The sequence below is a fragment of the Anopheles bellator genome, chromosome 2 (genome assembly GCF_943735745.2).
Source record: "Anopheles bellator chromosome 2, idAnoBellAS_SP24_06.2, whole genome shotgun sequence".
Classification (NCBI taxonomy): Eukaryota; Metazoa; Arthropoda; class Insecta; order Diptera; family Culicidae; genus Anopheles; species Anopheles bellator.
In genome coordinates, this window is record NC_071286.1 from 11,695,754 (window position 1) to 11,722,605 (window position 26,852).

Genomic DNA, 26,852 nt, shown 5'->3' on the forward strand with positions numbered 1-26,852 from the left:
TATGTGAAAAAAAAAATATAAAAAAAAAGTAACTCAAAAAGATGGAATTAGTAGGCGGAGCTACGGTCTCGTTCGACCAATCAAAAAGTAGGCGTATCCAAAATGGCGGAAGGGAAAATGTGTTATACTGTTATACAAACTGTTATACGGTTGTATATGTTATATTTTTAGTACTTGTAAATTTTTAGTACATGGGGGAATTAGTACATGGGGGAATTAGTATCGGGAATTAGTACATAGAACACTACGGAAAAAATACAGTTTGGCATTATAATTAAAATTTAGGTCATTTTACATTTAAAGTCTAAATGAAACTCTCTGAAAAACGGTTAACCCCCGATTACAAGAATCCAATTGAAATTTGCGCCAAAAAACCTGTGTTAAGACAGCAGTTTGATCTGTTCGTAAAAAGCCCATCTATTTATTTAATTATTTATTATTTTTAGAACGGGCAGAGCCGTATTAAGCACCAGCTTAGAGTGATGCGCTCAAATTGATCCATTGTCAGAGTTCGAACTGGCATCCTTCACTTAGAAAACGATTCTACGGGCGAGCCATTCAGTGAATTATCTTATATCAGTTATATCAGAATATTTGAAAAAAATAAAATTATGCACTAGTTTTAAGTTCTTCATTAAACATGTTTTTAAGTTCCTGTTCAGACATGTTATCCGCTGGTACTACTCTTGTCATGTAATCGATCTTTACTACGGAAAGTGAACAGTAGAACCATTTGATGCGTGTCGGCCGTGTGTTTTGTAAATTAAACCGTTTTTGTGACACCAAACTACACAAAAAAATTACTGTTGGTAGGGAAAATTAATTTCAAACTGAGGACGCGAGTTGATCGATGGTGCTCCCACAAAAGGATCGCTATTGCGCCCAATCATTGGAATGATTGTACTATTGGAACGTATTGTTGAAGACGTGTTATATTTTTTCTGGATGATGTATTTCGTAAAACTTATAAATACCGGATTTTGGTAAAATTATATAAACCCTTTAAACTGTTTTCCATGAAATGAGTACTATTCTAAACATATACACCAAGGCTGTTTACAGAGGATTTGAATATTATGATGCTGCATTTAGAGCGTTGGTTATCGATCTTTATACATTTTACGTCCTTTTCCACTAATTGCTACACAGTATGCCGAATGTTGCAATAATGAAGGTTATGATGATTCTTCTAGAATTTTGTTTATCAAATTAATTTTTGAAACGGCGTTCGCGACAAAAATAAGAATCAATTGAAAAATGCATAATAACCTCCAACCGTAGAGTTGTTTACTCAAACGTGAGTACAAATATCAACACTCCTTAACCGACTTCATAACCGATACTGACCCAGAGTGAAGAGATTATTGTATCCTTTTGCGTCTTGCGGGAGTCATTCGAACATTCGAACTGGTCGATCACAATTGGCGCCTAATTACCACGAGGCACACACATTCACACAAGCACAAACACACAAACCACCGAACACAAATGCAATTCAAGTGGAAACACCCAAAACAATTCGAGAAAAAAGAACCAATCCAACCGAAAAACAGCGCTCCAAACGGAAGTGTGCACCAGAAACTGAGCGTTGCTGTTGTTAAACGAACGTTTTGTGGACAAACTTATAACTCCAACATTCTGTGGCGGGCGGCCAGTAGCGTTAACGAACATTATAAAACACCCTTTCGCACCCCGTCACCGTGTCGTCACCGGGCACCTCATTTCGATCGGCATTCCCGTTGGGGCGATGCTTCGAAATCACTATTTGCACTGCTTCCAGCCCTGTGTGCCGCTGCACCTGTGCCGGAAGTGTCCGTTCGCCACGCACGCTGCCTCGCTCGAGTGGCATATCCGGACGTGCGAAGACATGCTGGGTACGGGTCAGAGATTCCACTCTCCCACGTTTGCTGGCCGCATCAGGCTGCTGAGGATCGCGCCGGGCATAGATCGCGATCTCGATAGAGGAATCACTCGTGTAAACACAAAAAAGCCACGCGGATGTCAAATAATGTGCGCAGCAGGAACTTCGGAGAAAGGGTGCGCGAGCTCGTGACCGAAACCGGACTGAATGGGTGCTTGGTGTCCGCGATACTCTCGGAAGGACGGTACGGTAAGGACTGAAGGACTGACGTCCGAACGAACGGCCGAGCCGCTGGAAAACTATCCAAAACTATCACATCACCCTGACTCGGACACATCGTCCGCTTCCTTAAGCCGCGCTTCCTTCGCTCCTCGCGCCTCCTTCCTCGGTAGGCTGGTCGTGTGTCTGTTTGCCCTTCTTTTATGTCGTACACTCTGGTTTCAATTCTTCGTCCTTCTCTGTCCAATGTGCCTTTTATGTTTCGCTTTTTTGAGCAATTTCCCTTCCCAGAGCCAGAGAGGGTGAAAAACCAGCCACGGCCAATGGACCCCACCTCTACCACGGCCGACTCTCCGACGAAAGACCGGCCAACATATGACGGCAAATGGAAGTGAAGCAACGGAAGATAGTTGGAAAAAATGACGCAAATGCTGGGGACACCAGCACCCCAGTGTGTTGGGGGGGTAGAAGGGACAGTCTCAAGTCACCACCACGCGGCGGGCGAGTGGATTATTACCCCATTCAACCGACCCGACCGACGTCACTCACAGTACGCAGCCAGTCGGTCATGCTGCGCGTTTGTGGCGAAGGATCATAGATCAGTGAAACGAATTCAAAGTGGTAAGACCAAGTTTCTTCACGCATAATCGCCAACGTGTCAGAAAATAAAATAAGGTAATAACATCTTTTAACTAACGAAACACTCCTTAGTCATCGAATTCCTTTCCCATATGCTCACATTAGTGCTGACCGCTCTGTAGACTCCCCGATCGATCGATGCTGGGTCAACATCCGATCACCTGAGCGGCATGATCGCAAATTTGATACTTTTTTCCTCATTTCTTCTTCTTCTCGAATTGTTATTTTTTGCACAACCCCCCAGTTTTGGGGGTCCATCGTTTCTTCAGCCGGTCTGCGGCCTGTTGACACGCTTGACGTCAAGTGGACCAGCGGAAGCGGCGGTGCAGATGCATCGGATGCATCGGAAGCATACGGAAGTGGCGACTAGCAGCAGCCGCGCCACGCCATGTGCTACATCCTGACCGCTTTCGATGGCTTTTTGATTTCGTGTAGACCCACTGGATCCAACCGGTCTCGCCGGTCTACGGTTACTGGGCAGAGTAGATCAGCCGACCAGCTTACAGCATCTAATCCGGCGCTATCGATTACGGCCTACGATATTCTATCCCCCAGTTCACCCCACGGTCGATATATTGTTTTTCTTGATCTCTGTATCCTTTTCTTCTACACTGGACACCGGCGCGGATGTCAGCTATTTCATTTTATTTGTCCGGCGGACCATTAATCCTTGCTTCCATTCCCTGTGTTTGGTGATAAGGCGCGCCGCTCCTGATGCCAAACGGTACCTTGTTCAATGAACAAGGGATTAGGAATTTTTACATATGTTCCATGAAACGAACCACAGCATAGGGTTAGTGTAAACGTTGTAAAAGAAACATTCATCAAAAGCAAATAAAATTGGAAACAACCTGGAACGAGGAACACCAACAATGTTTGAAGAATTGTAGTTACTCGGCTCGATTTGGTAGTCCCATCAAAATCAGATCAGAATTCGGTGGTATTTCTGCCTAAACAGAGTATCCTGTCGTGAACAGCGTCATCACGTAGATTGTTTCACGCAATCCAACTCTTTTCAACCGTCTTTTTTTGGCTCATCGACCACGCCACGGTGTGGCTATCGAGTGTCATTGTGCGTTGTGCGCATCCCTGGGTTGCCCACAAGAAACCGGACACTTGTGCAACTGCGGTACCGATGATGGTCCTGCCACGGTTTTCTCCCATGAATTTCCGACAATGCGCTGCTCAATCTAGGACCTTGCCGACAGAGCCACCGGCCATCAGGCGGGCATCCTGTCATCCTGTGTTCGCATCCTCCGAGAAAGCTCCGAGATGATCGGACTCAGAAACCGGACGGGCGGAGGGCACACCCTGCTGCTTCTCGCGTTGACCGGAAAGTTGTGTGACGTTGTTGGCTGTTACACTTCTTCTTAACTCTACCCCAAAACTGAGCTCAGCTCGGATGACTGGGGTGAAGAGCGGGATATAAAAAAGGATCAAGCGCTCCAATGGGTAGTGTTCACTCGAGCGTCACGAAATCTGTCTTCTTCCATCTCCCAGTCGGTGTTGGCCGATCTTCGGTTTTGCGTAAGACGAGACAACCGGGGCACGGGGCGTCGGGATGGGGTTAAGCGGTGTCGCCGGCCCATTTCTCGGCTGACGTGACCGGAGTGTTCCGGAGCTCCCGGAAAAAGGGTCCCTTCGCTTCACTTTCGATTGGTATTTTATTTTTACCGGTTTCAGAGTTGCTTCTGAGCTCGACTCGCGACTTGACTGGGTGGTCGTGGCCATCAAAAATATGTTTAAATTCTCAAAATAAAAAAGGCACACATTTCATGCGTCGATTCTGTGCTCTCCACTCACGGCGATCGACGGAGGATTGATGAAGTGGTTCTCATAAGTTTCATAGTCGCTCCTCGAAAATAAGGACGCAAGGTATTAAGCGCAACGGAAAAGATGGTAGGTGAATCAAAATTCATTGATGAGTTTGCCCAGCAATCCAAAGACGGAAAAGAAGAGAGCGTATGCGCAATGAGCTGTAATAAATGGGCCTCTATGTGGAGCTTTACCTGCCATTGGGGCAGACTACAGGTTTTGGAACCCACTGTCCCATTTTCAGGGGCAATGACTTGCGTGAGACAAGTTTTTGTTCGTTTATATTTTTTCCTGTATTGCAGAAAGCACGCTTGTCAACGATTTCAATTTGATGATGAGTATCGATGAAATGGGTTTCCCTTATGGATTTTATTCGTGTCTGTCAGTGAAAAATTGTCTCTTTATTTCTTCATTTTATTACAAATTCACTTATTCTGTTTTGTCTCACTTGAGGCTGGATGTAGCGATCCTCTCTAATTCTTCAAATGGGCAAGAATCGAAAACAAAAAAACCTTGAAGATTAGTTTAAAAATAAATTTTGAACAATCCTTTCCACGAGCCGTCGCCGTTTCAATTAATCGTTATAATACTTATGTTTGGAATTCTCGATGAAATTATCATTTTATTTCAAAAAATTTTATATGTTATGTTTAATTGAGCATCAGCCATTCTGACGATGGCACATAGCCGTCCTTGATGCTCGGGTCCTTGCTGGCCGGATCATCTGAGAAGGCGCAAATATGGGCTGCCAACTTGTGCCCGATATCAAGTCCTTGGAACTCGGACCATTTTCCACGACGTTCCATCTGCTTCGACTAAAAGAAGTGGAAAACTGGCCGCCATTATATTTGTACACAAAATTAGGGATCTCGTTTTTCAAACGAGCGCCATCCCCATTTTCGGCCCAATTTGGGGCAGACGGCGGCCACGGAGGCGTCAATTGAAATGAAAATGAAGCCCAACAACTGTAGCAATGCCCCCGTCAAATTGCCACGGGTTGGGATGGGAACAGAATTGGTTGGGGAGGTAGAGTGACCAGAGGAAGTCCGCTTTTCCGATCTGTGCCGTTGCTGTGCTACGAGGCGGTTGTTGTTTATTTATTTTTGGTTCATTGTTGGATTCAATGGAAAACGTTTTCTTTTCAGCTCATATTCTATCACCGTTTCAATAATACTTCAGAATAAAATTTTAATCTTTTATTCTAAAAAGCATGTGTTCATCAATTATAACGCATTGATACTTATCAACTTTCAAAATTTCTTATTATTTTTTAAGCATTATTTGATGTTTTTATCGCTCTTTAAGTTTTTAATTATAAATTGGAAATGGAAAACATTTTATATTTTCAGTGGAACATTCGCGAAAGGTTTCGAACAAATTCCACGTCGCCAAGTCCTTTCGCTCGTATCCCAACGACGACGTTGCCGCCGTGACATGTTTCGAAACGAGACGGATGAATGAAGCGAGTCGAGCGCGACCGGAACCGCGGCCACTCGGCCGGTACCGGTATCGATTGTCGAAACCCCACAAGCGGCCACATGATTTGATGAACTGGAGTTTCCTACTTTCTTTCCTTTTCCCCACTCCGTCCGCCACATTGCGCACAGATAAACCCGAGGAGCGGCAAAGGACTTGCGACTTCCTTTGGCGTTGCGTGGACCGTTTCAGTCGTGAAGTGAGTGGGAAGTGAGAATGAATTGAATATTTTATGTTCACTAAAGCCAAATACTTTCGTCCAAGATCGTTCTGTAAAATTTATTCTAAATTAAAAGTGTATGACCGTTCTCATTCACAATGACGCCTCCATCAAACTGACCACCCACCTTCGCGGGATCGAAAGCGGAAACGGAAGCGCATCGGCGGGAACCGGGAACGATGTTCTTATATTTCAATTATTACGGAAAATACTGTGCGCCACTCCGTTTACCATTTCTTGAAATCCTAACCCATTGCTGTCGGTTCCCGGCAGTTCCCGTTTCCCTCGACGTGTCCCGACGGTCCGGAAAGTAGCGACCGGCAATCAATCGGGCGATCAAAACAAGTGACTGACGCGGCGACGTCCGGGACGACGGCTGGTGGCCGACGGAACTGTGTGGATATCGATACTTTTGACTGTGGCTGCGGTAAACATATAGTCGTTTTTATTTTCTCAGTTGAGCAGTTGGCGCGCTGGCTGACCTAACGAGGGATGCATTTCCCGGGCCGGTCGGAAAAGCGACACATCGGCTCGGGTCCGTTTCGTCGCCGTTAGGGATTTGATCCTTTTCGATTGGTTGTCCCGGTTGAGAAAGGGGTTCTTGGATGATCGGTAATCAATACGTTCTGGAGGCGTGTGGAGCTTTGAATATGTAAAGAATTGATTGATGGGTGGAAAACATTTCAGCATTTCACTACCCACAACAAAGCTAAATGAAATACTGTAAATGCCCAATAAATACTTATTTATTACACATTAAAATCCATATCGATCAAATGGCAAAGAAAGGGATCGTGGTGATCGCACAGATAGGCTTATTACAGGCTTATAAAATGTTTGCCTACATGATCGAGTTGTGAAATTTAATTCTTTTTAGGACAAATTGAGAGAAACATGTTTTAATATATCGAAGCGAATAAAGCTATAATTTGTTACCACATACCACTTGTTAAATTCCTTTATCCAGGCTACACTCTGAACAATCAATTTGGCATGGTTCGGGTGCATTTTCAATGCAGAAACTTTTCCCGTCGGTATGCTTCAAACATGGCAACATCAAACACTAGGCGGAAAATCTCTTTGGTTATTGGACAATGCTCTTCAATAGCCGATTTTTCTTCTATTGCTTGTGTTAGAAAACGCCCACTTTTGACACACTGTACCGAGCAAGGACCCTCTCCAGGTCCCGCCACCATGCACCCCAATGACCGTATAAATTATAGACCCTTCGGATTACCAGCCGATTTAATCACTTGTTTACCCAGCGTGCGTGTACTTAGTGCCTTTTAATTTGCCAGGACATATTGTTCCGCCCATACTCGGTCGTCGTCGTCATGGGCAGCGGTTGTGGTTACGTCCCCTCGCTGCTGCGGGATAATCGCCGCTAGTCGGACGGACGAGGGTGATGAAAAGTGATTTAATCAATCAAACCAGAAACCGGAAGACAAGCATCACACTCAACGGGGTGACGAACAAGAGGACAAGATACGAGTGCTTGCCTGCATTCAAAATATGTTGCCACCACGCATTGTTGCGCAAATTCTACCTGCGGTGCTGGCGTCGCGGGACGCAGGAAACACGTGTTTCCGGTGATGTAAATAATAGCGATTAGCTCAGCAAGATGGCTCGATGTCGGCTGTATGGGGACGGTACGAGCGAGATGAGCTGGATGAGGCCGATACGCATCTAGTAAAGTCAGTAGTTGCTCGGAGGAGGCGAAGCAAGATGTCTTGGTGTGGCATCTCGATTGTAAATGGATGGGAACTGTAAATAATATCCGACGGGATACGTGTGCGCGGCCGCAATGATGATATCGTTGAACCGATGACGATGACAATGATGATAAGTTAATTTGATTCAAATCACTGTAATTTGATAGTGACACAGTGAAGCGCCGCTCTCACGCACCGTACATCCTGGGAGCTAATAATACGGTCTTCCGTAGTTGGTTCAAAATATTCACACGAACGTACCATTTAAAAGAAACGACTACAGTTAGATAATAAATACCGAATTCTTATTAGTGGTTTTGATCGTAGGTCAATTCACGAAGCACTTTAAGATTTTGGTATAATATGATATGGTATTATTCTCTCGGATAATGTTTGCCCAATAATAATGCTACACTTAGGACGAAAGTATCTGGATCGCTGAACGTATATTGAAGAGTAGGGGAGGAGAATTTTCCTTGCCAACATTACTGTCCAACAAGAATTCAGAATTCTAATGAGAAAAGTCGAAATAGAACTTCTAAAGTGGTTTTTATGTATTCGGAAAAAGCGTGATTCTATCACGCACAACCAATTCAATTGAATTGAATTAAATCTCTTTTTGCTTGGAAATGGAACAAGCTTTACAAATGAACCTTCCTTCACGGACATTGCACCCCCCCATTAAGCCCGAACGCAAACACAGGTGTTACAAGGGAACCCTTATCGGGTCGAAAAAAGAGACGCCGGCTACCGGTAAATGATGGTATGTATTTCAAAGCATAATTTACTCGTTTACGTTGCTTTTCGATCAGTACACGTGCACCATTCCAAACAAAAACGTCCAAAACAATAAGAAGGTGCACAGCCCGCTCAGAAACCCATGGGTGAGGAGACTTTTCCGGCTGATGAAATACTTCTGCCAGTTGGTGCCGGACTTCAGTAGCAGCATTTGCCAAAGGCACAGGACCGCCAGGACGTAGAACAGGAATCCCAGAATACCGGTAAGTCCTAGAACACCTGCAGAAATGATGAAAAAAATCGTCAGCTTGAGGGGTGGTAGAAATCGGTGGGGCCTGGTTCCTTCGTACCCGCAGTACTGCCAGAGAGGGCGGCCATCGACGTTCGGCAATACTCAACGGCGGATGCATTGTTTCTAATCGCCGCATCGCTGTAAGCTATCACTTCTCCGGTTTTGGTTTCTCTCGTTTTCACCCTCGTCGACGACATTATTCGCGGCCACAAATTGGATCGCACGGAAAAATTTACGTTTTCAGCTTGTCAATGTTTTGTTCTGCTAGCAGCTGACAGTCGCGAGTGACAGCGGACAGGGTTGACACAACATGTTTGCTTTATTTTATTAACCAATAGTTACACCAATGAAATAGAAACACTATATTTTTTTAAGACTACATTTATTTTATCAACACTATATTTATTTTATCATGCCCTTTACGCTAAACTTACCAAATTTTAAAATACTTTCAGAAAACTTTCATTGATTTTTCACCATGGCCAATGTCAAAGTGTAAACACACCTTCGCATGTCGGCACCTTGGTTGTGCAGAGGCCTAAACAAAACAAGCAGAAGGCTGAGCTAACGAGAAACAACACTCAGTGAACCAAAGATTTCTAATTAAGACCACCATTTCATACGATGGCACACATTCAGTACATGGACGGTTTGATTCGAGAATATATTCTGTTTCGAGGATTCTCCAACACACTGAAGGTGTTCGAAAGTGAGCTGAAGGGTGATAAGGACAAAAGCTTCCGTGTTGATAAAGTGATCGATCAGATAATGCTGCTGATACATAATCACGATCTACTTGGTTTGCGTGAACTGTGGGAATCATTGAATAATCATTTGTTCCGCCATTTGGAGCACCATTTCGCCACCGGTAAGTGGGGCGGTAATTTACCGTTTTTATGACCCCTGGCGGAGAAAGGCGATACAGCGAAATAACGATCGAACACTTCCGCAGCGGTCATCAAATTGGAGCAATCACTGCTGAAATTCTACCTTATCGTGGCGTATACATCGAACAAGGCTGATAAAGTTACAGAATTTTTTACCAAACTATCGCCCGAACTGGTCACCCAGACGGAATGGAAGGAGTGGTTCTGTAAGTGAGGAATTCGTTATCACGAGTACGAAAATTTTGCTAATTACCGTTTGCCGTGTTGCAGTTTTCCCGTTTTGTAAAAATCCAGAAGACCACGCAGCGTTTGCCGTATGCTTCACGAAGCAATGGCAGGACACGCTGCTCATCTCGCTGCACAATTTTCTCTCCACCATTTACCAGTGCATGCCACAGCCCGTCCTATCGAAGGCCGAATCGGAGGGTTGTTTGATAAAAAAGCTGCAAGAGGAGAATGCCGCTTTACGCAGCAAATTGGCCAGCATCCAGCAGCAGCAGCAGCAACAGTACCTTCAGTCGACCGGATCCGGTAGTCACCATTCGCGACTTAGCGCATCGTCCAGCGGTGATCAGCGTCTGACGGCGGACGGACGGATCCGCTACTCCACCCGATCGTCGTCCAGCATGCAGTCGTTGAGCGATCTGCAACCGTTTGGTATTCCGCCTCCGACACACATCGTCGATGACTTCTACATCATTGCGCAGGAATCGAACAGCATAGGTAATGCGGCGGAAAATCAGGCGCGGGGCCTAAAATCGTTGATCAGAAACATTAGCTCAGGTGGAAGTCCGGTTCTCGGGCGACGTGATACGGCTCTCGAACGGAACAAGAAACGGTCCGGAAGCGTAGGAAGTCGCAGTAATTGGATTCACAGTTAGACGCTGTGTTAGGCACATAACTTACATAACATACATACCATTTCGCGAAATGAAACCATTTTATAATATTGTACAAATATTAACCTATCGAATAATATAGCCAATATGATATCAGTTTGGACGCAAAATTGAGTTGAGTGCCCAGTCTCTCCATGTTATGTGATTCCACATTTTTAAATGCTTTATTCACGGTTAAGTGCGTTTTAAAATACTGTTTTGAATGCGTTACGCAGCAAGGCTACCCGAACGAGGGCCGCGCACATTGAATGCAAATACCTACAACTACTGAAAGGCCACTGACCAATCGTTGAGATTCTCGAAAGGCGTCACCTGCACAATGCAAAGCGGCTTTGCTGCTGTTTAATGTTATGTATATCGGGTGTCGGTAAATATTTTCGTTGACTCGTGGGTGTGCAAATGTTAATGTTTCTTATCAGTAACACTTAGGTTTTTCGACATGCTTTTTAGGCACCACCGATTAGGGCGCACAGTGCACGCTTGTAGTCACCGGAACACTCGTTCTGCAAAGGAAAGGGTAGCATAAAAGGGAATTGTATTAGTCAACTATAATGCTGGTAGTGCGTTTTGAGGGCATTGGTTGCTAAAGGACAATAGGTTTTATTATTACGCAACACACAAGAATTCCTTCTTGTAGCAACGTAGCTCTGGAGTGCTTTGAAATTGTATTAAATGAAATTCCGAATCGGAACTATTAATTTACAATTGCATGTCAAGCTTTCCGAAGCACTTTGGAGCATCGAGCGATCCTTAGCATATTATGATTACCTCCTAATGGTGCATCATCGGGTGTAATCGATTCCGGATGAGCCACAAATGGTGTGTGTGTTTGTGAGGTAAACATAACAGGGGGAAAACAAAAACATATACACACAGTTCAATACGATACGAGTTAAATGCGACAAGCCGGAAGATGTTTCTTAATTCGGAAGCATGATTTTGTACACTTACCCGAACGGCACTGAGCAGTGTTTTGTTGTACATCTGCTCGTACTCATCCTTCACGTTCTGCAGATCGATCTCCGACCGCGAAACGATGATTCGGATGAGCGTCGCATCATCCGTACCGGCCCCGTCCATGGCCTTGTGTAGCCGTTTGGCAAAAAAGTGCGGTGCCATCTGGACGCATTCCACGATCGCACTCAGCGCGTCGTACAGTTCACCGCTCAGCTCGTGCTTCATGGCTTGCTCGATCGTTTGACCCGACAGCTTCTTGTACTCATCGAACACGATCTCTAGCTGATCGAAGCTGCAATGGGCCAGCAGCTTGTAGAAAACTTCCTCATCCGTACCAAGCTTGCCCTCGCCCGCGCTGTACAACTGGTTGGCCTGCTCGACGGCCAGCTCGGCATCGACCGTACCCTGTGGTGCCCGCGCTCCGACGATGATCATTGTCAGCAGCCGCCGGAAACTGCCGGACGTTTCCGAGCAAAGGTGCTCCGCCAGCGGCCGATCGTACAGCTGCTCGTAGCAATCGACAATTTTCTTCACCTCTTCGTTCGTTTGCGGAGCCAGTACCTCGATGAGCGTCGCCTCATCCGTTCCGATGCCGTCCATCGCCTTGTGGAGCTGCTTGCAGAGATACTTTTCCGGTGGCATCATCAAGCCAACGATGACGTCTTCGAACTTGCCGCCCAGTTCGGATTTTAAATCATCAATTAAATCCTGCAATCAAACGGTAAATGTTCATCAGCATTATCATCGTGAACACACGTATGAGTCATCGCTTTGCCGCGTAAAAACTTACCCTGCCGAGTTCGCTGGCGTACGTTTCTAAAATTTGTTGCCGCTGGGCGTTGCTGCGTGCTGCAAGAATGTCGATGATTGCTTGCTCGTCCGTTCCCATGCCCTTCATCGCTCCGTGCAGAGCATTAGCATCCGCTGAAGCATCGAATTCCGCGGCCGGAACTACAGTGGGGACGGGCTGTAGGTGCAACGAGTGATTAATTACGATGGAATGCGAGAAAATCGATACTGACTAAATTCCCGCCCAATGCAATCCGTCGATGCTAACAGTTTTCTGCACTGACCGTGTAATACCAGGACATGTTGCTGCTCTACAAGAATGCAAAAACTTCCACAAAATAGATCACTTCCGCAAAGGGACAATACCACAAGACACAATAGAAAAGCGTCCAACCACGAAAACGTCGTACCGAGGAATGAAGTTAGTTCGCATACCGAACGCCCTTTGCGCTTGTGTTCGTGAAGGGGTTCAGCGTTGAAGGTATATTACAGGGCTTGGGGTCCACGCCTTTCCTTTCGAAGTTCGGATAATCGTCCCCGTTTGATTGGAGACCTGTTGTAACAAATCATGATTAACTGATAACAAACATTGTAGATAATGCCCAAAAAGCCAATCGAACGAACATTTATGTCGTTGGCCGGCACACACCACCAAAGAATCTTATATACTTCACGTGTGACACACGACGCATACCACCGCGCATAAACCGGACGCTGGAGAAGCTCATCTCCTTTCCGGTCATCAGCTACGCATCTTGTCTCTTGCTTTAACCACCTAACTAGACGGATCGGCGTGTCTATTGCGTCGTTAAGGTCCACACACTGCCACACCACCGGCAAGGCGTGTTGATGACGTCGCCTACCGCCATTCAGTTCGCAAACAGTAGTGACGGAAGCCCAAACGGTATCTTTTCGCATCTCGATTGTTTGCTTGTTAGTTCGTGAACGAATTCCCAAACGGACGCTCTTCCGCGATGTCTTGGTACTACACGGTAAGTCATTGTTGTTATTGTTGTTTGTTTTCATGTTGTGACGCCAAACAGTGCTAAACATTGAGGCCTCTGCTCCCAACGCTCCCGCAACAGCCAAACCCAACCGTAGTTCCGGCGGAAGATTTCGACCCTTCGGCGGATGCAAATGCGCTCCGGAAAGCGATGAAGGGTTTCGGGACGGATGAGCAGGCGATCATTGATATTCTATGTGCGCGTTCGAACGCCCAGCGACAGGAGATCGGCGAAGCGTTCAAGCAAGAACTTGGTCGAGTAAGTGATTCGATTCGGCGTGGTCGCCCAGAACAAGTTTTGTGGTCTATTTTTAACCTTCCCGCGTTTTGCGCGGCTTCCCTCCTTCGTGACAGGATTTGCTCGAAGATCTGAAATCGGAGCTCGGGGGCAAGTTTGAAGATGTCATTCTGGGTCTGATGCTCCGACCCGAGGAGTATCTCTGCAAGCAGCTCCACAAAGCGATGGACGGCGTCGGGACCGACGAGAAGGCCCTGATTGAAATTCTGTCCCCACAGACGAACGACCAAATTAAAGCAATTGTCGATTGCTACGAAGAAAAGTACAGCCGCCCGTTGGCGGAGCATCTGTGCTCGGAAACGTCCGGCAGCTTCCGGCGTCTGCTCACAATGATCACGGTGGGTTCGCGCGATCCACCAGGCACCGTCGATCCGGAGCTGGCCGTCGAGCAGGCAAAACAACTGTACAATGCGGGCGAGGGCAAGATCGGAACGGATGAGGAAGTGTTCTACAAAATTCTCGCTCACGCCTCGTTCGATCAACTAGAGATTGTGTTTGAAGAGTACAAGAGTTTGGCGGGACGGACGATCGAACAGGCGCTGAAGGCTGAGCTCAGTGGAGAGCTGTACGATGGACTCAGTGCGATCGTGGAATGCGTCCAGATGGCACCGCACTTTTTCGCCAAACGGCTACACAAAGCCATGGACGGTATGGGCACGGACGATCAGACACTCATCCGAATCATCGTTTCGCGGTCGGAGATCGATCTGCAGAATATTAAGGACGAGTACGAGCAGATGTACAACAAAACGCTGCTGAGCGACGTTAAGGTAAGCGGGCTAGAAAGAGACGAGTGGTGTGTTTACTGTTTTGGTCTAATCTCGGTGCGATCCGGAACGATCTTTTGCAGAGCGAAACCTCCGGAGACTACAAACGCGCGCTTTGTGCCTTGATCGGGAATGCCTAGTCGCTGGAGGAGGAACCTTACGAGTGCACAACAGCTCGTTCGCTGTGTGACACCCAGATTGCATGCCGAGCATGATGCTCTTGATCGCAAGTTTTACGCATATTTCTCTGTATCGGTGTCTATTAATTTTCACGAGTAATAAAACAAGTCGCTTTACTTGCTCTCTGATTCGAATCGAACTAAAGATCGTTCTTGATTTTTTTTTCTATTTTGTGTATTTAATCTGACACCCAACATAGCATTTTCCACGGAGTGTCCGTTACTCTCCCGTTCATTGTAACATAACGATTGGCGCCAGTCTGGCGGCAGGCAATGATAGGTAAAATGATTAATACATTTACTCTGTGTTTGCGAGAAACGAGCGAAAAAATCAATAAATCAGCGGGGGGCGCCAAAGCGAATTGGCGATGATGAACACATTCCTACTTGGGTAAAATGGTTTTGTGGAAGTAAGCCGTTTCCGATGTTAATCCTTTTCCGGCCGACCTCCCGCCGTCGGGACGAAATGACCACAACCGTGTAGCGCTGCAGGAAACCTATGTTTTGCTGTTGGAAGTAGGTTACAACGGACGGGGCGACTCCAAGTGGAACCAGCCTATTCGGCCAAGCTACGATTGTTTTTTCAAACAAGGTCCAAGATATTTCGCAACAGCACCTACATACTAATTGATCATTAGCGCCAGACTCACGCATTGGGAATCGTTTTGGAACCGTCGACAATTTATGTCATTTGAATGATTCCTCCCAGGGTTTAAGGGTTAGTCTGAAATAAGCGATTAGGTGATTAAGTTAATTGGCCAGCCAGTATAGGTTGTTACATTGTGTAGCTTATTCGGCAAGCTAATGTGATTTTCATGGAATCTTCCAATTTAGTAAAATAAAGCAAATAGCCGCTAACAAATGTTAGTTTCCTTCTGAGGATCGCTCGTTTTAGAATCCATGCCAATCCAAGCAATTGATTGAGAAATTTTCGTTTCTAATACAATATAGATTCTCTGAATGAACATCTGAACCAAAAAGAAGCAAAATTTTGTTTATTCCGCGAGTAGCCGAATCCGAGTTCACTCTCTCACTCAGCCGTTGTTGTTGTTGAAACGAGAGAGAACGAGAGCGCCAGGAACGGGTTTACTGGCGAAAACCGACAGTCAGAAAAATCTCGTCGCGAAGTGCGGATCGCACAGTGAGTATCAAGAAATCCGGAGCTCTTGTTACATTGGGACACGTCACGGCTACCTCGAAAGGCGTCCCGTTTCACGGCCAACGCTAGTGGCTCACCTGACGCAAGTTTGCACTACATTGCCCATTGTGGGTTGAATTTCCTTGCCGGTTGTTGTCGCTTTCGTCGGCCGATAGTGGAAACCGATCGCTGATCGTATCATGTCTTGGTACTATACGGTGAGTAAGATGTCTATTTATAAAAGAAAGCCAAAAGAGCGGTTCTCTTGCTCCACAATCAGGAACTGCAGCACAGCGATTCTTACCGGACGCGTGCCACTGTGTGGTGGGAAATACCCGTTGTTCGACCGGCACTGGTGCTTATTCATTCATTCATGATTCATCGGTTCTAGAGTTACCAACTGATAGTGTTACTAATGTGACATTTCGGATTTAATTGCTTGCAGCCTGTTCCAACCGTTGTTCCAGCGGAAAATTTCAACCCATCAGAAGATGCGGGCGCACTGCGGAAAGCGATGAAGGGTTTCGGGACGGATGAGCAGGCGATCATCGACATATTGTGCTCGCGTAGTAACGCCCAGCGACAGATGATCGAGGCGGCCTTCAAAAACGAGTTGGGCCGTGATCTAGTGAAAGATCTGAAATCGGAGCTGAGCGGCAAGTTCGAGGACGTCATCGTTGGCTTGATGGTGCCACCGGTCCAGTATTTGTGCAAGCAGTTGTACAAAGCGATGGATGGCATCGGCACGGACGAGAAGGCACTGATCGAGGTACTGTGCTCGCAAAACAACGAGCAAATGCATCAGATAGCGCACGCGTACGAGGAGATGTACAATCGACCGTTGGCCGAACACGTGTGTTCGGAAACGTCCGGCAGCTTCCGGCGTCTGCTGACGCTGATCATCACTGGAACACGCGAAGCGCCCGGTACGATCGATCCGGATTTGGCCGTCGCACAAGCGAAGCAGTTGTATGATGCGGGTGAAGGAAAGTTCGGGACAGATGAAACGGCGTTCTACAAAATACTGGCCCACTGCAGCTTCGATCAGCTAGAGATCGTGTTCGAGGAGTACAAGAAGTTGACCGGAAGAACGATCGAGCAGGCACTGAAAGCGGAGCTGAGTGGAGATTTTTACGATGCGCTGAGTGCGATCGTGGAATGCGTTCAGATGGCACCGCACTTTTTCGCCAAAAAACTGTTCCTGGCGATGGACGGGCTGGGCACTGATGACAAAACTCTGATTCGTATCATCATCAGCCGTGCGGAGATTGACCTGCAAAACATCAAGGACGAGTTCGAGCAGATGTACAACAAAACGCTTCTGAGCGCGGTTAAGGTGGGTAGTAAAGTGATGAAATAAGATCATGCAACAGAAATATTTTAAAAGGATCATTCTTTCCTCATTGCAGAGCGAAACATCCGGCGACTACAAGCGTGTTCTGTGCGCTCTCATTGGCAAAGCTTAACACAGATCCATTGTGGCTCTTTTTACATCACTTAACTACATATATGGAAGAAACGCATACATTCTATGTTAATCTCAGATCAAGTCGTCTGCCAAGTGCCAACATATTTATGCTGAAAAACCGTGACACATTCTCCTATTGCTGTAACTGTTTACATCGTATTTCATCTGTACTGTTTTCGGTATGTGAAGGAAAAAAAATAAAATAAACCATGCTTTACTCGAAGCAATCTGTTTGAGCTAGCATTTTTTATAAAATTAAATTCAAATAAATTAAACGTTGCTGTATTCAGAAGTTTCACTTTTTGACTACCACATTCTCCCACTGTGCCGCAACGTGACACTTGATTAATGTCACTTTGACATTACGCAAAACGTAAACGCATCTCAAACCGGCTGATTGTGTCCGCTGGCGAAAGTAATCTTTCGCGGCGAGTGTTCGCACTGGTATTTGCCGATTGACGATTGCCGAGGAGAAAGTGTGCCTAACTAAGTGCTTCGAGTATGCATTCCTTGTTGAGAAACTGTATTTCACCGCTCTCGGCCACAAGCAATGGTGAGTTCGGATGACCGATCAATTCAAAGAGGCATTGCTGATATTTATCGATGTTGGGGTTGCCTGGTTGTTTTGTTTGTTTTCTTCGTTCCCGGGACCAGGACTCTCCGTTCAGCTGCGTACGGTGGCAAGCAAACCGCGCACCGCGGTAGTAATGCTCAATATGGGAGGACCACAGAACACGGAACAGGTACACGATTACCTGCATCGCATCATGACCGATCGTGACATGATTCAGTTGCCCGTGCAAAGGTAAAAGGCAAGGGGGCCGGAGAGCCACCCCTCTGCGGAGTCAATAATAGAACATTCTCGAACGCTCATTCTTTCTCGTGGATTACAGCAAACTTGGTCCGTGGATTGCGAAACGTCGCACACCGGAGGTACAGAAAAAGTATTCCGAAATTGGCGGTGGTTCGCCGATTCTGAAGTGGACCAACTTGCAGGGTGAGCTGATGTGCAAAGAGTTGGACAAAATATCGCCGGGTACGGCACCTCATAAGCACTACGTTGCTTTCCGGTACGTAAACCCACTGACCGAGGACACATTCCGTGACGTGGAGCGTGATCAGCCCGAGCGGATCGTACTGTTCTCACAGTACCCACAGTACAGTTGTGCGACATCCGGTTCGAGTTTTAATGCCATCTTCACGCACTACAAAGCAAACCCTTCGGCCAGCTTAACGAAGGCGCGTTGGAGCATCATCGACCGGTGGGGAACGCATCCTCTGCTAGCGCGAACGTTTGCTGACAACATTCGCAAGGAGCTGGACAAATTTCCGGCCGACAAGCGGAAGGATGTGGTAGTGCTCTTCTCCGCACACTCGCTACCACTGCGGGCCGTCAATAGGGGTGATGCGTACCCGTCGGAAGTAGGGGCGACCGTTCAGAACGTGATGCAAGAGCTCGGATGGTCACAACCGTACTGTCTCGTGTGGCAGTCAAAAGTGGGACCCCTACCGTGGCTGGAACCGTTCACCGAGGATGCCATCAAGGGCTACGTGAAGCAGGGCAAGAAGAACTTTATCCTCGTGCCGATCGCGTTCGTTAATGAGCATATCGAGACGCTGCACGAGCTTGACATCGAGTACTGCCAGGAGCTGGCTCACGAGGTCGGCGCAGAGAAGATTGGCCGGGCAGCCGCACCGAATGATCATCCGCTGTTTATCGAAGCACTGGCCGACGTGGTGCGCAATCATCTTGCCAGTAGTGTCCCGGTCGGTCCCAAGTTTCTACTGCGCTGTCCAGCGTGCGTTAATCAGAAGTGTACCGTCAGCAAACAGTGGTACAAGGAGTTGTGCAATTAATCCACGAGCGCATCGGGCTGGCCTCGATGCAACGGGAGTGGTGGTGCGAGTGATAGTGGGAATGGGAGACAGTTGTTTTTGGGAATAAAAACGATTATTCTCTGATGCAACACCGGTGGTTATCATCATATCACGTGGCAGAGAAATAATGGTCCACGTTGAGGCGTGCGATTATGGTATGCGAGAAGCCAGCATTATCGAGCAGTGCTCTTTGAAGTGGGTAAGATTAGCGAACATTATTAATGAGGTAATCAAGTGTTGGAGTATTTTTATTAACACATTTGTTGGTTACACGAATGGTTACGGTTGTTAATTGAGACGTACGAATTCAAACATTGAGTTAAGAAGTTCAACACGTGATTCATTGACTAATAAATTTTTTGAGAATTAACATCGATTTTTTTTTCGAAATTGAAAAAACCTATCTAATTGATAGCAACTATATAGCAACAAATTTTTTTTTTTCCTTCAACTAATCTACAAGAAAGTGATGAAATGTTTGGCAAAATCTACAATTCTTTTAATCGTAGTAGTTTTTGTAAAATGTTTTGCATGCTCATTACTAATCAGTAGAACGCCAGATTAAATTAGAAAACAATACTTTAATAGCGAAAAGGACATGCGTTACAAAAATAAAAATAGCAAGCGACGGTAAGTTTGTAAGATTTTACGTTTCACGGTTTGTCGGCCAATTCACGCTCCGTAACCGTGTAAGTCAACAGCCCTCTCCGCGGTGACCATCAAAGGCGGAGAGCGTTTAAAAATGCATCCTTCGCAAATAAGCGGTCTAAGTAAGCGACCCTGGAGGGTCTCCAGATGAAGTGTGTAACTGTGGGGCTACATCAAGCGTAACGTAATGATTTTGACATTAACGATTAATGCCAAACTGCTGCGGCGCTGTCAAAACGTTTACGGCTCGCGCGAGGCGTAAACCCGAGCGTAATTATTTTTTTCATACGCTTTGCTTACAAACAGAGAATAACTTATTTTTTTAATTGCTGGTATAGCAACAAAATCGGAAAAAACAGATAAAAAAATTCAGAAATCAATTAATTTCTCTTCTATTTCTATTTTCTTGGACCAAAAACACGAACGTAAACACGTTTCACGTTTCGTTTTTATATTTTTGCTGCCACACGAAGCGTAAACGTTTTGACATTACAAATTAATTTTACGCTAGTTTTCACGCTTCGTGTAGCCCCCTAGTAACGCTCGGTTGACATTCCCTTAGAAGGATTGCTTGGAGGCAATCCTTGCTCTCCTCGAGAGTAACCGCCGCCCGAGCAGCAAGCGAGCGCAAAGCGTGGCGCTGTCAGTTCGTGCACGATGCCAGGATATGTGGACAGCCAGGATATGCCGTGCATCGTGTTCGGGATCGGTTTCTCTCAAAAACGCGCCCACTTCGCTCTCTGTCGTAGTTTTATTGCGCCGCCTAACCAGCCACACTCATTAGCGCTCCAGGATAGGAGCAAAGCAAACGTAGTAGCTCACTCATCCTTTCGCATCCTTGGCGACGGGCTTGAGGCGATGTGAAAAGTGCCAATTTTCCATCCATCAAGTGTGCACTGAGTCCGAGCGGTGCTCTCTTTCTGAACTGGCCCAACCGGACAGCGTGAAAATGTCCGACTTGGCGAATGGACGTGATAGTGTGAAAAGATAGACGGGAGGAGTTTTTTTCCACCACGTACGTATTCCACCGAGCAGCTGGTACTAGTTCCGTAAGCATCCTCTTATTTTCGCTATTACTCGGAAGTGGCGTAGCTCTGGAGAAACCGTGGCAGACTGTCGGCAGGAACTGATATCGGGTGCGAGTGCTGCGTGGGAATACTACTTTTTGCAACATCTGAAGGTCACACGTTTAGGGTGGTTGCAGTTCATGGTTTTTCACTTGCTAATCTTGGCGAAACGCGCCCCACATCCAAGGCATCCATCCTTGATCTGGGAGAGAAAGAGACTGTTAGAAAGAGAGCAACGGAACGAGAAAGAGAGCGCGCACCATAAAGAGTGCGCTGATAGGAAAAAGAGTCTCGCGTTGGAGGCAATCTGCCCGGCCTAACAAGTTCTCACACACACACATCGGATACGTACAAGCGAGTGCAACGTGAGCCACAGCCCCATCCGGAAATTAGTCTCCGAACCACCCGTCTCCCCGGCGAACGATGGTCACAAAGAAAAGCGTGGACACAGAGAAGGAAAAACTAGCGAAAAATATGTACTCCAGCTCCAGCAGTGGCGGCGGTGGCGCAGGACTTCCGCCGAAATCTGGCCCCAGCGGTGGCGGCAATCCGACGCAAGCGGTGGTCAGCTTCAGTGCAGGTACGGTGGTCAATAGTAGCCACGCCGTGCAGCAGCAGCAACAGCAGCACCATGCCGTACCGCCCGGTCAGGATGCGCCGAACATTTTGGTGTACAAAAAGATGGAGGCCATCGTGGAGCGGATGCAGACGGAGGGCAGCGGCGTGTCTGTGCGCACGGTGAAGGCCTTCATGAGCAAGGTGCCGTCGGTGTTTACCGGGGCCGATCTGATCCAGTGGATCATGGCGAACCTGACGGTGGACGACATCAGCGAGGCGCTTCACCTGGCGCACTTGCTAGCCTCGCACGGGTATCTGTTTCCGATCGACGACCACCAGCTGACGGTGCGGAACGACGGCACGTTCTACCGCTTCCAGACCCCGTACTTCTGGCCGTCCAACTTTTGGGAACCGGAAAACACCGACTACGCCATCTATCTGTGCAAGCGCACGATGCAAAACAAGACGCGCCTCGAGCTGGCCGACTACGAGGCGGAAAATCTGGCCAAACTGCAGAAGATGTTTTCGCGCAAGTGGGAGTTCATTTTCATGCAGGCCGAGGCGCAGAGCAAGGTGGACAAAAAGCGGGACAAGCTGGAACGGAAGGTGCTGGACTCGCAGGAGCGTGCGTTCTGGGACGTGCACCGGCCGATGCCGGGCTGCGTCAACACGACCGAGATGGACATCAAGAAGGCGTACCGGAAGGGTGCCTCTTCGCTCGGGTCCGGCTCGGCCGGTACGGCAGCCCACAGCAATCCGGCCGAAACGATGACGAAGACGATAACGCTGCTGAAGCAGAAACTTGATCGTCGCACGATCAAGGTGTCGAAGGTTGCCGAATCGTAAGTGCTTCTCCGTGGCCCTGTCGCAGTTCCTTAACGTAACGGGGGTGGCGTCTTCACTTGTTGACAGGTACATTTCGTACTACGAACAGTACAGCGAGTTTGATTACTTCCTTGCGCCGCCAGAGCATCCCAATCCTTGGCACACGGATAACACGGAATTTTGGGACGCCGAAAAGCTAGGGTAAGGGGTTGCTCCTATTGCGCTTGAAGCAAACCCGGTAACGGTACGGTTCCCATTCCCTTCTACAGCAAAGACATTCCCATGAAGCGGGTTAAGCGCTGGGGCTTCAGCCTGCGGGAGCTCCTCAACGATCCGGTGGGCCGCGAGCAGTTTACCAAGTTTTTGGATAAGGAGTTTAGTGGGGAAAACCTAAAGTAATGACCCCATCCGCGGTGGCCGCGTGCAAGTGTGCTATCTACATGCCATCTGTTCCGTATTTCAGGTTCTGGGAAGCGATACAGGAAATGAAGGCACTACCACAGTCGCAGATAAAGGATGGGGCCCACTCGATCTGGAACGAGTACCTGGCCCCGGATGCGGCCTGCCCCGTGAATATCGATTCGAAATCGCTCGAGCTGGCCCGGGAGGTGGTTAAGGAGGGTGCCACGCAGCCGAGCCGCTGGTGCTTCGACGTGGCGGCCGATCACGTGTTTTATCTGATGAAGAGTGACTCATACTCGCGCTTCCTGCGTTCGGATATGTATAAAGACTGTCTGAATGGTTCCAAGAAAAAGGTAAAGTCAATTCCTAACCTATTCGGCGTGAAGCTAAACTACTAGGTAGATTAGAGCTGGCCTGCCTGCCTGCCTGGCGCGCGCGCACGTGGCGCAAGCAGCGCCCAGGATAGAATAGAGTCATTACTGGTTCAGTAGATCGTTTGCGGCAACCTTCGATATCGGCTTTTCGTTTCGATAGTCTTTCCTGTGTTCTTCAGTTACTCAGCCATCGGTTTCGGTTGCGTAGTTCCTTCTATTTACCAGTGAGTCGTTTGTTTCTTTGCTTCTACATAGATTAATTACTGTCGCTTGTCAAACTTTGATTTAACAAAACAAACATCTTGCGCTTATGATTGTACACCATCAACTGCTTACTGGCTCGTTGGCCATTTTTGTTTTTCCGCAATTTGAACGAACTTGAATTGATTGTTGATGACCTCTGGGGATTTTACTGTACGAAAGTCGTTGTTCTGCGTGTCATTGCGCGAGAATGCCTTGTGCAATTTACCTCTTAAATTGGCAAAAAGATAGGCATATAGATGTGGGTGAAAGAAGATGAATCAAAGTATTTCGTCAATATTTGCAACCTAAACAAAGGGAACAAACAGGGACATTATGATATTCTGCGGACGATACGCGAATTGGTATTGCTTTAAACTTACTTTGTGTACGATTCGTTCCTATCTACGTTTCAAAACTCCTTTCTGAGTGTTTGTGCCGGTGATTTGGATAGCAGTAATTTGGATAAGGTGTTACGGAAGTTGGGGATAACGTCGCTCCGTAAGCGCACACTTGGCGACGGGGTCGTGGCGTGCATTTGATTCAATTTGTCGTGATATGAAAGTTGTATGTTAGTGTAATGTTAGTAATAAAAATAAATTAGGATGTCTTTTCAGTTAGTCCCAACCGTCTGGTACTTCATTTGGTGGGATTCTTCAATATGTTCCTAGATGTTGACACACTCAGAGTGTCACCGCATGGTAGCAGTACATTTAACTTCATTCATTTTGTAAGAAATGTTCACAGCACCAAAAATACCTGCAATTTGTTGAATGTAACGGAGTGTGTTTCATAGCTAATCTGTACAAACATTGTTTCTATTGACGACCTGAGGTCGGCAATCTATCGCATAACGAGTTTCCGGTATTTTTGGTCTACCATCTTCGATTACAGTTCTTACCCTTACTTTGTATCGACAATGCGAAATGTATAACTCACATCTAACTCGAACGACCATTTTTCAGACATCCGTCAAGGGACTACGAATATTTTCCGGAAGAAAAGATACGCCTGTGATAAATTAACTTGTGTTTGCCGAATTTGTTTTTGAACATATAGATTTAAATATTTCTTTTCTAACAAAACCACGGTTTTTGTTATGCCAGCTTCCGGGGGAAGTGAAGAAGCTTGAAACATGCTGCTAAATAAATGGCACAAATCAAATCGCTTCTGGTACAAGGAATACAAGCAGCGGCAAAAGGAAACGGTTCTATTTATTACGTGCTACGGTCGTACTTAATATATTGTACATCCTATTTTAAGCTATTTACAATGTATTTTATCTAAACTGGGTTCAAGCAACGCGCTAATGATGATACCTATCAAAGAATTGCGTTTCTCTTCATTATCCATCGTAATGTGTTTACCACGAACCTTCCCGGCTAACCTCGTGTTTGTCGAAAAACAAAACCTATATGCTGCTGTTAAAGTTCACCGACCGACTCTTTAAATCGGGTTACACACATTTGCCTGGTATTTACAGCTATTCTTAATGTAAAAGCGGAAAAAACAACAACAATGTCTATCGGGTATTACGAATGTGATGTGTAAATAGTGTTAGTACGTAAATACGGAAGCCAAACCAAGTGGATAAAATAGGAAAATTTAAAACTCGTGTCTATCAGCTGTGTAATGGTTACTACTAAGACAATCTAAAACAAAACACTTCAATCCCGAAAGCGGTAAGACACTTTGCGCAGATATCTACTAGAGACAGAGGTCTTTCGGATCCTACCGTAACTACTTTGCATAACACAAACTCGCTACACTTAATTCCAATCTTGCCCACTCTCTAACTCTAACATGTTGTTATCAAATATCGACGTTTTTAAAACGACATTACCCACCACCGTTCGTAAACAAAGAAAGACAAACAAAAACTAGTGAGAAACATGTTTTAAAACATACGATTACAGAGACTAGCGTAGCGCAGAGGGCCGTGTGCGGGACATTTTAAAGACTTAAGCAAAAATAGAAAATACATAAAACCAAAAACCGGTAGCAAAATGTGCTTAGTTTAGTTTAGGGACTGTTAACAGAGCAGAATAACTAACACACTAGTGAATCCCGTGAAAGCAGTCGTGTCCCTACACCGATAGTCAAACGGGAAGCAGTCTTCCCCGGGCAAGAATGAATGTTATCGCTACTTAGGACTACTTTTTAGGCTGCCGGTTAGAGGGCCATTGCTGAGCAAATAGGTTCATGTATCGTGCTGTTAACAAATCCTTGCTACTACCACTATATACTTCAGTACTTCGTCGAACGAGTTGTAATCGATGTGTACGACAGACGCGCAGAGGCAGGTTAGTAACAACAATAATCATCCACTAGGCGCCCAAGGTGGCCCACTTTCACTTTGTAACCGTGGCCGGCTCTCATGGCGGGCCTTCGTAAACGGTAATAAATTGGTAACATTCTGCGAGGCGCGTAGAAAAATCGGTAAACCTATGAACTGTAGAAATTAGTCATCGCCGACCGATTGATTTACCACATCGGCCGGACCCGAGTTGTTTATGTGAAAGAAACCGTGTGCCGGCCTAATGGTTGGTCCGAAAACGACCGTACACTGTTTGTTGTTGGTGTTCGTCAGGCGGGATAGCTGAATTCGAGTGTGTACCAAGCTGCCCCACGCCAACCCGAGCGCCGGAACGATCTGCGCATTGTCGAGCGGCCAAGAATCGAACACACAGCGTACCTGGTTGGTGACCAGGATGGCCATGTTGTGCCGTTCCTGGTAGCGGTGCAGATCGTGTACCATCGTGCGAAATGTTTCCGCCCGCTCGACATAATCTTCCTCGTCCAGAAAGGGGCTCGTAATCGAGTCGATAATTAGTAGACTGACCACTGTTTTCTCTAGCAAACGTGGCAATCGTTCGAATAAACAGGCCATCAGAGTAGGCTGCAAACGTTTTGTTGTGGAAACAGATACAGGAACGGATTTTTGACCGGGCACAAAATGATGACAATCTTTCCGGGGTCGTACTCACCACATTAGTCACGCGTTCCACTAGTATGTGGTCGGCGAAATTATGCCTCTGCACTGCGCCATCGGAATGATGGAGCCGCTTGTACTCGCTCTCCATCTGCAGCAAACGCCGGGATGGAAACGGATGTTCGGTGGCTACGTACACCACGGAAGAGCCTTCCACCTGGCGCTGAACGTTGAGGGCGAGCCTTAGTGCAATTTGAGTTTTACCCGCGCCCGGATCACCGGCCAGTTCAACTATTCCACGCCTTGGGATTCCACCGCCGGTCAACGTGTCCAACACCCCAACGCCGAAGCTAAGCTTACCCCAGCGGTCGGAGTGTTTGTGCATTGTTTCGTTCCCTGCAAACAATTATGTGTGAAAATCATGTTCGAACGATACTAAGCACGGCTTCTCTTACCACTTGTAAATCCCTCAAAATCATCGAGCATTGTGGGGACAAAATATATAAAATCAATCTGTTGCACACTTCGTCAAAACACTCTGCGCGCCAACGGCTGTAAATACCGTTCTGAC

At 46.7% G+C, this 26,852-nt stretch overlaps 8 protein-coding genes across 8 annotated transcripts; 5 read left to right on the forward strand and 3 right to left on the reverse strand.

Moving 5' to 3' along the window:
* Positions 1 to 8,690: 8,690 nt before the first annotated feature.
* On the reverse strand, positions 8,691 to 9,228 carry LOC131210718 (ER membrane protein complex subunit 6). The gene is made up of 2 exons (XM_058204001.1): positions 9,031 to 9,228; positions 8,691 to 8,959 (listed from the first exon to the last, which is right to left on the reverse strand). The coding sequence occupies exons 1-2, from the start codon at positions 9,167 to 9,169 to the stop codon at positions 8,751 to 8,753; spliced, it is 348 nt and encodes a 115-aa protein (XP_058059984.1). The 5' UTR covers positions 9,170 to 9,228; the 3' UTR covers positions 8,691 to 8,750.
* A 321-nt stretch (positions 9,229 to 9,549) lies between these two features.
* On the forward strand, positions 9,550 to 11,438 carry LOC131211817 (WD repeat-containing protein 91). The gene is made up of 3 exons (XM_058205448.1): positions 9,550 to 9,840; positions 9,925 to 10,065; positions 10,130 to 11,438. Exons 1-3 carry the CDS (start codon positions 9,597 to 9,599, stop codon positions 10,738 to 10,740), a joined length of 996 nt encoding a protein of 331 aa, XP_058061431.1. The 5' UTR covers positions 9,550 to 9,596; the 3' UTR covers positions 10,741 to 11,438.
* Positions 10,883 to 12,918, reverse strand: LOC131211818 (annexin B10-like). Its single transcript, XM_058205449.1, has 4 exons — positions 12,789 to 12,918; positions 12,506 to 12,682; positions 11,710 to 12,423; positions 10,883 to 11,261 (listed from the first exon to the last, which is right to left on the reverse strand). The coding sequence occupies exons 1-4, from the start codon at positions 12,804 to 12,806 to the stop codon at positions 11,205 to 11,207; spliced, it is 966 nt and encodes a 321-aa protein (XP_058061432.1). The 5' UTR covers positions 12,807 to 12,918; the 3' UTR covers positions 10,883 to 11,204.
* Positions 12,919 to 13,383: 465 nt separating this feature from the next.
* Positions 13,384 to 14,890, forward strand: LOC131212777 (annexin B10-like). The gene is made up of 4 exons (XM_058206789.1): positions 13,384 to 13,496; positions 13,590 to 13,766; positions 13,862 to 14,575; positions 14,656 to 14,890. Exons 1-4 carry the CDS (start codon positions 13,479 to 13,481, stop codon positions 14,710 to 14,712), a joined length of 966 nt encoding a protein of 321 aa, XP_058062772.1. The 5' UTR covers positions 13,384 to 13,478; the 3' UTR covers positions 14,713 to 14,890.
* A 979-nt stretch (positions 14,891 to 15,869) lies between these two features.
* Positions 15,870 to 17,572, forward strand: LOC131212955 (annexin B10-like). Its single transcript, XM_058207052.1, has 3 exons — positions 15,870 to 16,107; positions 16,335 to 17,225; positions 17,299 to 17,572. Exons 1-3 carry the CDS (start codon positions 16,090 to 16,092, stop codon positions 17,353 to 17,355), a joined length of 966 nt encoding a protein of 321 aa, XP_058063035.1. The 5' UTR covers positions 15,870 to 16,089; the 3' UTR covers positions 17,356 to 17,572.
* Positions 17,573 to 17,746: 174 nt separating this feature from the next.
* LOC131209453 (ferrochelatase, mitochondrial) lies at positions 17,747 to 19,313 on the forward strand. Its single transcript, XM_058202530.1, has 3 exons — positions 17,747 to 17,910; positions 18,012 to 18,162; positions 18,251 to 19,313. Exons 1-3 carry the CDS (start codon positions 17,859 to 17,861, stop codon positions 19,212 to 19,214), a joined length of 1,167 nt encoding a protein of 388 aa, XP_058058513.1. The 5' UTR covers positions 17,747 to 17,858; the 3' UTR covers positions 19,215 to 19,313.
* A 1,729-nt stretch (positions 19,314 to 21,042) lies between these two features.
* LOC131206858 (regulator of G-protein signaling 7-like) lies at positions 21,043 to 26,103 on the forward strand. Its single transcript, XM_058199440.1, has 5 exons — positions 21,043 to 22,350; positions 22,421 to 22,534; positions 22,603 to 22,728; positions 22,797 to 23,088; positions 24,315 to 26,103. Exons 1-5 carry the CDS (start codon positions 21,374 to 21,376, stop codon positions 24,372 to 24,374), a joined length of 1,569 nt encoding a protein of 522 aa, XP_058055423.1. The 5' UTR covers positions 21,043 to 21,373; the 3' UTR covers positions 24,375 to 26,103.
* On the reverse strand, positions 25,811 to 26,823 carry LOC131206988 (DNA repair protein XRCC3-like). The gene is made up of 3 exons (XM_058199594.1): positions 26,737 to 26,823; positions 26,337 to 26,677; positions 25,811 to 26,248 (listed from the first exon to the last, which is right to left on the reverse strand). The coding sequence occupies exons 1-3, from the start codon at positions 26,765 to 26,767 to the stop codon at positions 25,811 to 25,813; spliced, it is 810 nt and encodes a 269-aa protein (XP_058055577.1). The 5' UTR covers positions 26,768 to 26,823.
* Positions 26,824 to 26,852: the final 29 nt, after the last annotated feature.

Bases quoted from the DNA above. Each gene is read 5' to 3' on its own strand.
- LOC131211818 (XM_058205449.1), bottom strand. The intron at 12,424-12,505 runs GTAAGTTTTTAC...GTTTGATTGCAG, and splicing joins ACGCCAGCGAACTCGGCAGG to GATTTAATTGATGATTTAAA. The intron at 11,262-11,709 runs GTAAGTGTACAA...TTTCCTTTGCAG, and splicing joins CACTGCTCAGTGCCGTTCGG to AACGAGTGTTCCGGTGACTA.
- LOC131206858 (XM_058199440.1), top strand. From the start codon at position 21,374: ATGGTCACAAAGAAAAGCGTGGACACAGAGAAGGAAAAACTAGCGAAA. The intron at 22,351-22,420 runs GTAAGTGCTTCT...ACTTGTTGACAG, and splicing joins GTGTCGAAGGTTGCCGAATC to GTACATTTCGTACTACGAAC. The intron at 22,729-22,796 runs GTAATGACCCCA...TCCGTATTTCAG, and splicing joins TTTAGTGGGGAAAACCTAAA to GTTCTGGGAAGCGATACAGG.
- LOC131206988 (XM_058199594.1), bottom strand. From the start codon at position 26,767: ATGCTCGATGATTTTGAGGGATTTACAAGTG. The intron at 26,678-26,736 runs GTAAGAGAAGCC...AATTGTTTGCAG, and splicing joins TTTTGAGGGATTTACAAGTG to GGAACGAAACAATGCACAAA. The intron at 26,249-26,336 runs GTGAGTACGACC...AAACGTTTGCAG, and splicing joins TGGAACGCGTGACTAATGTG to CCTACTCTGATGGCCTGTTT.
- LOC131211817 (XM_058205448.1), top strand. From the start codon at position 9,597: ATGGCACACATTCAGTACATGGACGGTTTGATTCGAGAATATATTCTG. The intron at 9,841-9,924 runs GTAAGTGGGGCG...ACACTTCCGCAG, and splicing joins GGAGCACCATTTCGCCACCG to CGGTCATCAAATTGGAGCAA. The intron at 10,066-10,129 runs GTAAGTGAGGAA...GCCGTGTTGCAG, and splicing joins GGAATGGAAGGAGTGGTTCT to TTTTCCCGTTTTGTAAAAAT.
- LOC131210718 (XM_058204001.1), bottom strand. From the start codon at position 9,169: ATGTCGTCGACGAGGGTGAAAACGAGAGAAACCAAAACCGGAGAAGTG. The intron at 8,960-9,030 runs GTACGAAGGAAC...TCATTTCTGCAG, and splicing joins CCTCTCTGGCAGTACTGCGG to GTGTTCTAGGACTTACCGGT.
- LOC131209453 (XM_058202530.1), top strand. From the start codon at position 17,859: ATGCATTCCTTGTTGAGAAACTGTATTTCACCGCTCTCGGCCACAAGC. The intron at 17,911-18,011 runs GTGAGTTCGGAT...TCCCGGGACCAG, and splicing joins GCTCTCGGCCACAAGCAATG to GACTCTCCGTTCAGCTGCGT. The intron at 18,163-18,250 runs GTAAAAGGCAAG...CGTGGATTACAG, and splicing joins ATTCAGTTGCCCGTGCAAAG to CAAACTTGGTCCGTGGATTG.
- LOC131212955 (XM_058207052.1), top strand. The intron at 17,226-17,298 runs GTGGGTAGTAAA...TCCTCATTGCAG, and splicing joins CGCTTCTGAGCGCGGTTAAG to AGCGAAACATCCGGCGACTA.
- LOC131212777 (XM_058206789.1), top strand. The intron at 13,767-13,861 runs GTAAGTGATTCG...CCTTCGTGACAG, and splicing joins TCAAGCAAGAACTTGGTCGA to GATTTGCTCGAAGATCTGAA. The intron at 14,576-14,655 runs GTAAGCGGGCTA...GATCTTTTGCAG, and splicing joins CGCTGCTGAGCGACGTTAAG to AGCGAAACCTCCGGAGACTA.